This window comes from Rhincodon typus, chromosome 31 (genome assembly GCF_021869965.1).
Source record: "Rhincodon typus isolate 14 chromosome 31, sRhiTyp1.1, whole genome shotgun sequence".
NCBI classification, from domain to species: Eukaryota; Metazoa; Chordata; class Chondrichthyes; order Orectolobiformes; family Rhincodontidae; genus Rhincodon; species Rhincodon typus.
The window spans coordinates 16,545,134-16,554,905 of record NC_063362.1 but is presented as its reverse complement, the minus strand read 5'-3'; the positions used below and the strand labels follow the sequence as shown (position 1 = coordinate 16,554,905).

Below are 9,772 nucleotides of genomic sequence, written 5' to 3'. Positions count from 1 at the left end.
GTGTGTTACATCAGTGTTATGGGTGTGTGTGTGTGTCATATCAGAGTTTTACAGTGAAGAGTGGTGGGGAGGTGCCGTAACAGGGTGTCACAGTGAAGGGTGGGAGAGTGTGTGGTATTTCAGCATGTTACGGTGTAGGTTGTGTGTTATATCAGAGTGTTAGTGTGGGGTGTGTGTTATATCAGAGTGCTAATGTGAGGAGTGTGGATTATATCAGAGTGTTATGGTGAGGTGTGTGTATTATGTGAGGCTGTAAAAGTGAGGGGATGGGTGGGGGTTGTGGCATAACATTGTGTCTGTGACGCGCCGTATCCCTTGGACGGAGACGGTGGATCTGAGAGACCTGTCCGGGTTAGAGCTGAAGACTGATTAGCCCGCGGTGATTTTGTATTTTTACTTTGTCTCGATATGAGAGGACCTCTCTGCGTGGGGAAGTTTGCGAAGCGGCTCAGACAGCAATGGGAGAGGCACTGACCAATGTCTGTGTGCAGCTCCTGTGTTCAGCAGCTAATAACGTCTTACTGGTCACACAGGCCAGGCACTGACTGGGTGCAGAGGTTCCTTCCTTCCCCTCCATCCTCGTTGGCCTGCCCTTCCAATGTCCTTTACGACCCCAGCTCGCATTTTCCACGCTCTCTCCCCGCAGCCGCTCCTAATGTCTTTAGCTCCTGCCGTTAAATTGAAACCTTCTGCAGAAGCTGGCCGGATCAATAGCGGCTTTCCCTTTCACCGAGTGCGTGCAGCAACCTCTGACCTCGCCACACTTGCCTCTGGATGTGAACGGACATGTGTAGCTGATATAAATCTCAAATAAACACTGCTATCGTATATTGGCAATAACGAGTGCCCCGAGGCAAGGTGTCAGTCACACCCTTTATGCGCGGCTACAATATAGCCCAGTTCACTTGGTTTACGAAGCATGATAGACCTATGCAGCACAGGAGCGGCCAGTCGGCCCGTCATACTTGTGCGACCTTTTGAAAGTTATTGCAACCCATCATTTTCAGACCCGTGCTCCCTCTGCTTAGTTTTGCAACTTCTTTCTCCGTCCAGCCTTTTTCCAGTTTCCTTCAGAAACATAATATTGAACTTGCTCCCATTGCTTTTTCCAGGCCACGCCATCCAGATCGCAGGGGAGGGCTAGGCAAAAAAGAAATTCTTCCTTATCCCCACCTCTGAATCTTTAACCAGGCGACTTAACCTGTTCCGTCCAGTTAGTAACGTTCCTGTCTGGGCGACCAATTTCCTCTTATGTACTCTGTCAAAATCTTTCCGGATTGTTACCGCCTCATATTAAATCTGACCAGAACCTACTGTAAACAGTTCGATCCCAGTCTCTCTACTGTCTTATGCAACTGACATCTCTTCCACCATTCTGGTAAATCTCCAGCGTGCTTTCTCGGAAGAACAGTACATCCTTCCTGACATATGGAGCCCAGTAGCGGAATAGAATGAAAGTTTACTGTGCGTTTCCAGCTTTTGTACTCAACGTTTCCCCTGTAGAAAGCCTGGGATTCTTCTATCTTTTGTTGGAAAAACTCATCTGGATCAGCAATGACCTTTAGGGAAGGAAATCTGCTGTCTTTATCTGGTCTGGCCTACATGTCACTCTAGTCCCACAGCAATGTGACTTCTTTTTCACTCTTAACTGCTCTGCAATTAGGGATGGCCAATAAATGCTGCCTAGATAGCGACGCCCACATCCCATGAATGAATTTTAAAAACGAATTCAACTTGCCACCTTCAGAAATTTATCTCTGTAGAGCCCAAGTCTGTCTGCACAGACAACACTGTGCCATCAGATTGGAAATTGTCCCAAAGCCTGCCACACAGCCAAGAGCTTCTCCTGAAATCATGGTGTAGTGGTAACGTTACCAGGCTAGTAATCCAGAGTTCCAAACCAATAATCTGAGGGTTTAGATTCAAATCCCATCCTAGCAGCTGGTGGAATTTAAATTGAAATCCTAAAACCTGGAATTGAGAGAGGGGGGCACTGCAGGGGTTACAGTGCTTTATCTCCCTTTCCAACTCCATTTTAATTTAGTTCCTTCCTACTCTCCCTGCCTCTCCCTCACAGTTGATGGTTTGCATTACCCTGAACGGTCTTTGCCTATAATTATTTGCTTGGCAACTCAAGTGATTTACTGGTGCTGCTTAACAGGGAAAAAAAAACCCACAGTGATTTGGTGTAGGGGAAATAAAATGTTCAGATGTATGTGATAGGACTTCTGGATATAAAAAAGACCTGGAACTGAAAGCCTGTCTCAGTAATGATGACCATGACAACTCCCACTGACTGTGGTAAAAACCCATCTGGTTGACTAATGTCCTGGAGGGAAATAAATTGGCCATCCTTATCTGCTCTGGCCTACATGCAACTTAAGACCCACAGCAATGTGGTTAACTCTGAACTGCCTCAGAGATGGTCACTGCAAGCTACTCAATTCAAGAGCAACTGGACATGGGCAATAATTGCTGCCCTTGCCAGTGACACCAGCTCCTATCAAACAGTAAAACCATCCAGGAAGAAAGCTCTTTTTGTATTTTTGGAAATGAAAACTTGTGCTAAAAACAGTAACCAGTTCCAGATTGATTCAGCTCCCTTCCCTTCCCCTCAAGCTACTGGCTACACACTTCACAGGCACAGGCCCTCATCTAACAGTTCAGTCATCACACGTCATATTGGATTTTACAGTTTATCTTATTCTAAACAGCAGTACTAACACAGTTTAACTATCTCCAAACAGAAAAGGCGCACTTGACTATTGGACGGAATATTTAACTAGAGGGACATCACAGCTCAGTCCACTGTCTGTCTCAATCCACCCTTGTTCACAAAGACCTGTCACTTCCCAATTGGGGTCATCCAGAGAACTTAGAAATCATAGAAAGAGGAGACCACGCAGCCCCATCAACCTCTGCACTATTCAAGTCATGGTCATAGAGGCACAGAAACCTTCGGTCCAACTCATTCATGCCAGTCAGGTTTCCATACTGAACTGGTCCCATTTGCCTGCATTTGGCCCATATCCCTTTAAACACTTCCTATCCATGTACCTGTCCAAATGTCTTTTAAATGTTGTAATTGTACCTACCTCTACTACTTCCTCTGGCAGTTTGCTCCATACACGCACTACCCACTGTGTGAAAAAGTTGCCCCTCAGGTCCCTTTTAAATCTTTCCCCCTCACCTTAAACCTATGCCCTCTAGTTTTGGACTCCCCTACCCTGAGGAAAAGACCTTGGCAACTCACCTTATCTATGCACCTCATGATTTTATAAATCTCTATAAGGTCACCCCTCAGACTCCTACACTCCAGGGAGAAAAGTCCCAGCCTATCCAGTCTCTCCTTATGACTGAAACCTTCCAGTCTCAGTAACATCCTTGTAAATCTTTTTTGTACCCTTTCCAATTCAATAACATCCTTCCTATAGCAGGCTGACCAGATTTGTACCAGAATTGTTGATCTGCACCTACACTTCATTAATCTGGCTCTGCTCCATATTCCTTGATGATTCTACTCAACAAGATCTATCCATTTCCATCCTGAAAATTTCAATGATGGTGCCAGGATCCAAGGCTTTTAAGATGATGACAGTTCCAGGTTTCTGCTATCTTTTGTGTAAAAGATTACTGATTTCAAATCCTCCACCAGAATTTCTGTCCTGTCTACACTGTCAATTTTTTTTTGTCATTGTACTTGCTTTGACTAGATCATCCTTCAACCTGCTCAACATAACGGAAAACCAACTAGATTTGTGCAACCTGTCCTCATTGTTTAACCCGTTTATTCTGGCGATAGGGTATACAATCTCTCCAAGACCAATATTTCATTCCTGAAGCAAAAAACTGATGACAATACAGCAGATTGTATCTGACAAAGTTTTGATATCACTGAGATCTCATATCCTCCCCTGTATATCCTATTCCATACAGCATTTTGATTATTAGACCTCTCTCTACTGGCTGCTAGGGGTTTGTGTACATGGACACTCAAATCTCCCAGTTTCATCCATCAATAAATCTTCCTTAGATGGTAGGAACTGCAGATGCTGGAGCATCTGAGATAACAAGGTGTAGAGCTGAATTTCTGGATTTTCTGAAGAAGGGTCTAGGCCCGAAATGTCAGCCTTCCTGCTCCTCTGATGCTGCTTGGCCTGCTGTGTTCATCCAGCTCTACATCTTGTTATCTCAATAAATCTTCCTTTGTCTTTTCAGGCCAAAGGTTAGCCCCACCTATTCAAACACTGTCAAGATTTTGCCCACTCACTTATTCAGTCTGCATTCCTTTGTAATTTCTTTCTCTCATCCACCACATTACTGTGGCTCCGAATTTAGTGTCACCCGTAACTATTTTTTCATCCAGATGGTGAGATGCCAAGACTTTCTTGGGAAGATGACTTGCTGCATCCAGTCAGTCAGCGAACAAACCCGATATGCTAGCTTTCTGGCTCTGACCTCACACCAATTCCCAATCTGTGAAAGAAGGCCTTTTGTTCAATAGAATCATACACTGTTGAAACACAGCCTTCAGTCCAACCGTCCATGCTGACCATAATCCCAAACTAAACTAGTCCCACCTGCCTGCAGTTGCCCAAATCCCTCCAAACCTTTCCTATTCATGTACCATCTGCCTGTTTTGCCACTTTGGAAGACATATGCAATTTGCTCCATTCTGTGGCCTATTTCAACATAGTCCTTCAAATTCATTGTTTCCAAGTATTTATCCAATTCTCTTTTGAAAGCTACTATTGAATCTCCTTGTGCTATCCATTCAGGTAGCACATTCTAGATCATAACAAATTATAAAATATCCCATCTCCTCAAACCATAGCTAGTTCTTTTGCCAACAGTTATCAATCTGTTAAATCAGCATGAACCTGATTTACAGTCAGAGATCTTACCAGTTACTCACTGTATGGAACTGTCTCTAGGAATAGTTCATTGTTGGATATTTTCCCCTTATTGTGAAGCATCAATAATCACTCACTAGTGATCTAATGTGGCACGGTTGATCCTTGCAGTGGAGATTAGAATTCCAACTCTGATCTGCAGTCTGACACCCCCAGACCCCAGGATATCATTCCATCCCATCCAGCCCAGGATATCACTCCACCTGCCAGCTCCCAGGATATCACTCCATCCCCAGCTCCCAGGATATCATTCCAACCCCAATCTCAAACAGAACTGTCTTATTCTTGAGATGATGGAGACAGCGGAGGTTTGGAAGGGAAGAACCACTATCTGAACCCAGACCACTCTTCCTTCCCCTGCGCGCCCCCCCCAACCTTTAACTACAGTCTGAACCCACACCCACCCCTGTAAACACAATCTGAACCCAGGCACTGCTCCCCTCCGTAACCACAGTCTGAACACGCACCTCACCCCTCCCACCATAACCACAGTCTGACCCCAAATTCCATACACCCCATAACCACAGTCTGTAATGCAGACCCCCATCCCATAACCACAATGTGAACTCAGACCCCCTCCTGTAACCATAGTCTGAACCCAGCCCTTTCCCCGTAATGACAGCCTGAACCCAGACACCCCCATAACCACACTATGACCCAGAATCCCCCACCATAACCACAGTCTGACCCAGAGACCCCCCACCATAACCACAGTCTGAACCCAAAGAACCCCATAACCCCAGTCTGACCCAGAGAACCCCATTGTAATCACAGTCTGAACCCAGACACCCCCTGTATCCACGGTCTGAACCCAGAGCACCCCACTGTAACCACTGTCTGACCACAGACAACCCTTGTACCCACAGTCTGAACCCAGAAAATCCTGTAACCACTGTTTGAACCCTAACCCCCCCATAACCACAGTTTGAGCCCACCCCTCCCACCCACAACCGTGTAACCACAATGTGAACCCAGATGCCCTATAAGCATACAGAGCACAAATAATATGGTGAGAATCGAAGAACAAATTCTCAGCTGACCTTTGAATAATTTAGTTCAGCCAACAGATCACCCTCCAGCCCGTGTGCTAAGGGCTTGGGTAATGTTTATTGGGTCTACTGGGAGCCATGAGGCCTCATCCTCCATGGTGCACTCACTGAGCATGCTCAGTGTATTAATTAGCCAATCCCCCATCACCAGGCTGGTGCCAAAGAATATCAAAGCCTTTTGTGCTAGACCATGAAGTGAATTTAAATGGAAATGACAGCTCGGTAATAAGGCTTTCCATCGAACACCGCTCCCCCCTTTGGGCAGAGAAATGACGAGTGCTTCACGCTGAAATGTTGTTTATTTATTAGGAGTGATTGTCTGCTGTGCCAGCTCACACAGAACAGTTATTGGCAGAGTAAATGGAGAAGTAATGAACAGAAAGCAAAGATCATCCCACGTAAATCAAGAGAGCACTTCCAAATACAGGACTGTGTCACTGCACCTCAAGCCTGATATCTAGGCCTTGAAGCCTCTCACACTCCTGAACTGACACAAATCTAAATTCCAGGGCCAAAACTTAACCCTTTCAATGTGGTGTGGAACAAGGGAAAAGTACGTAGTTGCTGATATGTTGGTATTTTTATTTTAGATTAAAATTCATTGCTGATGAGCACAGAGAGCATTCCCTGTCCTTGGGTTCACAATTCAAATGCCCTGAGCCTTCAGGGTGTGCTAGTGCTCTTCAGTGTGTTATTCCCAATGCTCCCCCAATAGTTCAGAGTGTAACAGCGCAACCTGATGTGGTTTGATATTCTGGCTCATGCCAAACTCACTCATCTCAGCTGAGTGTGGCTATGGGCTTTCATCTTCAGTCTCAGTGACCTGGGAGAGAAGGGGAAAGATCAGGCTGTTCCTGATCACTCATCCACTGTCTTCTTTGGTGCTGCCTACATAGGAAAGGCCTGGGCCCTTAGATACAATGTTTGTATTTCTCCTCACCTCACATCTCTCTAGTTCTGTAACCTCCGCCCCTCCACCCATCTACTTTCTCTGCCTCTCCATCTCCCTCCACCCCTCTAGCTCCCTCTGCCCATCTATATCTCTCCACCTATCTTCCTCCACCCTTCTATCTCCCTCAATGTCCTCTGTTGCTTTACCTCCTTCCATCCTTCTGCTTCTCTCTCTCCTTTACCCCACATGACCAAACCTACCTTTTTGGTCAAATAATTGCACCCTCTTCTATTATCTCCTGCCTTGTCTCAGCATCAATGTTTGTCTGAATTATGCTCCTGTGAAATGTCTTGGAACACTTTATGGTGTTAAGGGTGTGAGGAATTGGCCACAACTATCATCTGGTCAGTCTGATCTTGGCAGTGGCTAAATTACTAGAGTCAATGTTGAGAGAGAGAATTAACTGTTACTTGTAAAAGCATGGATTAATCAGGGATAGCATGTATTTGTTTAGTGAAGGTTGTGTCTTACTAACCTAATTTTTTTTGAACAAGTGACAAGGATTTTTGAGGGATTTTGTCTATGTGGATTTCAATAAGGCATGTAACAACATCCCACATAGCTGACTGGTCACAACAAGTAAAGTTCTTGGGTACAGGGGAATGTGATAAGTTGGGTCCAAATTTGCTCAGTGAAAGGAAAGAGGGATGCCGATGGATATCTTTTGTGAATGGAAAGCATTTTCCAATGGTGATCCACAAGGCTCAGTGTTGGGTCACTTGCTGTTTGTGGTATGTATTAATGACAGGCTTAAATATGGGAGGCATGATTGGGAAATTTGCAGATGACACAAAAATTAGCCAGGTAGTTGATAGTGAAGGGAATGCTGTTCACTGAAGGAAGATATCAATAGTTTGATTGCAAAAAGAGGCAAATGGAATTCAGTCCACTGAAGTGCAAAGTTATGCATTTGCAGAAGGCAAACAGAACAAGGGAATACACAATAAGCCAAGAGGATATTGAAAGGGGGAAGGGAAGTGAGGGACCTTGGAGTGGATATCCATAGGCCCCTGAAGGTGGCAGGACAAATGCTGAAGAAGGCAAATGGAATATTCTCCTTCCTTGGCTTGAACACAAGAACAGAACTATAATGCTGGAGGTACATAAGACCATAGTTAGGCCACAGCTAGGGCTGTGTGTACAGTTCTGGTTACTGCATTGCAGGAAGGACATGTTGTTCTAGGATTGTTCTGGAGAGAAAGCAGAAGAGATTTACAAGAATGTTCCCTGGGCTGGAAAATTACGGCTTTGTGAAAAAAAATTCATAGGTTAGGGTTGTTTTCCTTAGAATAGAGGGGGCCGCGGAGTGACTTAATTGAACTATGCAAAATAATGAGGGATTTGCATAAAGTGAACAGGGAAGATTTGGTCCCCCCAGTAGAGGTCAGTCACCGGGGCTGCAGATTTAACATGATTGGCAGAAGGAATTTAGGAAACATAAGAAAATTCTTCTTTCCCCTGGAGGGTGATGACCGTCCTGAGCTCACTGCCCAGTTTAGTGGTAGCGGTGAAAACCCTTCACTCATTCCGCTGGCCCAGACGAGATGCGCCGAATGGCCTCTTTCTGCGCTGTAACTGTTAGATCTGCGAAATAGCCTCAAGCTGTTGCTAATAGGGCCAGGCAAGGGAGGAACGTGAGAGGGAAAACAGAGAGAGAGAGAGTCGTGGTTGGTTGTTTGTTGCGGTCACTAAGCCTGACGGGGTCTGTCTGTCTTCCTTCCTTCCCCAAGGTGCAGTTGACTACCTCACCAAGAACGTGAGCCTGTCCACACAGAGGCGAATGAAGTTGAGCGAGCACTCCGCTGTCCTGGGTTTGCTGCAGGTCGAAACGGGGCAAGCTTATTGAGGACATCTGACCACTGCGAGAGCTCACGGGCAAGGCCAGAGAGAGAGAGAGAGAGAGCTTTGCCTGATGTTTGTTACGGACAGCTCAAACTGGGACTGAGACATGGTGGGACATTCCCAGCTCAGCATCCGCTCCTGAACTTCCAGGGCCCTCCGCCACACCCTCAGATCAATCATCTCCTGATCCAGGAACCCCACGCCCGCTCCCACACCTTACCCCCACAACTGGGAGCTAGACTGCTTAGGGTCTAGTATTCCCCTCCTGGAATATTGTATATCTGCTTTGACAATTTGTAAGAGTGTATTTTTTTTTGTTGTTGTGGAAATATTATGCCTGCTTCTCTCATGGTAGACTGATCCCATGGAGGAAGCTAAGCTCCATGACGAGGAAGGTATCTATGCTTCCTTCTCCCCTCCTACCAAGAGGGGCAATAAATTGAGAACAGTGGCTGCTGGCTAAATCCTTCCAATCACACAGACTAAACGCTTCGGCACAGACTGGACCGACTCATGTATCAGCAATAGAACTCCAGACAACGCCTGGGCCAGAGCTGAAGAGGAGCGAAGTGGAGACGGACCTTATTCCCGCTCATGTATATGGAGGAAAGACCTCAGACACTCTACACACCATGTTTAGACCGCTTTACTTTCAAGGAAAGCTCAATTCTTTGGGACCAAGCTTTCAATTCAAAGCAGAAATCTTAAGGACAGGTTTTCTTCACAGGAAATCACTGAACCTCTGGCACAAGGCAGTTGACAAAATGGGACAAAGCAAGACGGAGCGGCTTGTATGGGTGGGGTGGGGTGGGGTGGGGACGATTCTGGGAGAGGAATTAAGGTCTGTGTAAATCAAACAAATGCTCATTTCATGTTAATGCAAAGTGTCAGTTATTAATGGACAACAAGACTTCACAATATACATAACCATTCCAACACTGATCTACAGCAAGGTTCATAAAACGTAAACGACTGTTGCAGTTTGGCACTGGATTGTCCGTGCTGTTCTTTTAAAC

The 9,772-nt window shown here is 45.6% G+C and overlaps 1 protein-coding gene across 5 annotated transcripts in view; it reads left to right on the top strand.

The window, feature by feature from the left end:
- The window catches only part of LOC109923956 (paired box protein Pax-7), a 120,714-nt gene extending 111,175 nt beyond the window's left edge, over positions 1-9,539 (top strand). For all 5 annotated transcript variants that reach the window (XM_048615221.1, XM_048615225.1, XM_048615223.1 and 2 more), the window contains one exon: positions 8,645-9,539. In XM_048615221.1, the coding sequence (XP_048471178.1) occupies positions 8,645-8,760 (116 nt within the window). In that variant the 3' untranslated portion in view covers positions 8,761-9,539. The remainder of the gene's footprint in view (positions 1-8,644) is intronic.
- Positions 9,540-9,772: the final 233 nt, after the last annotated feature.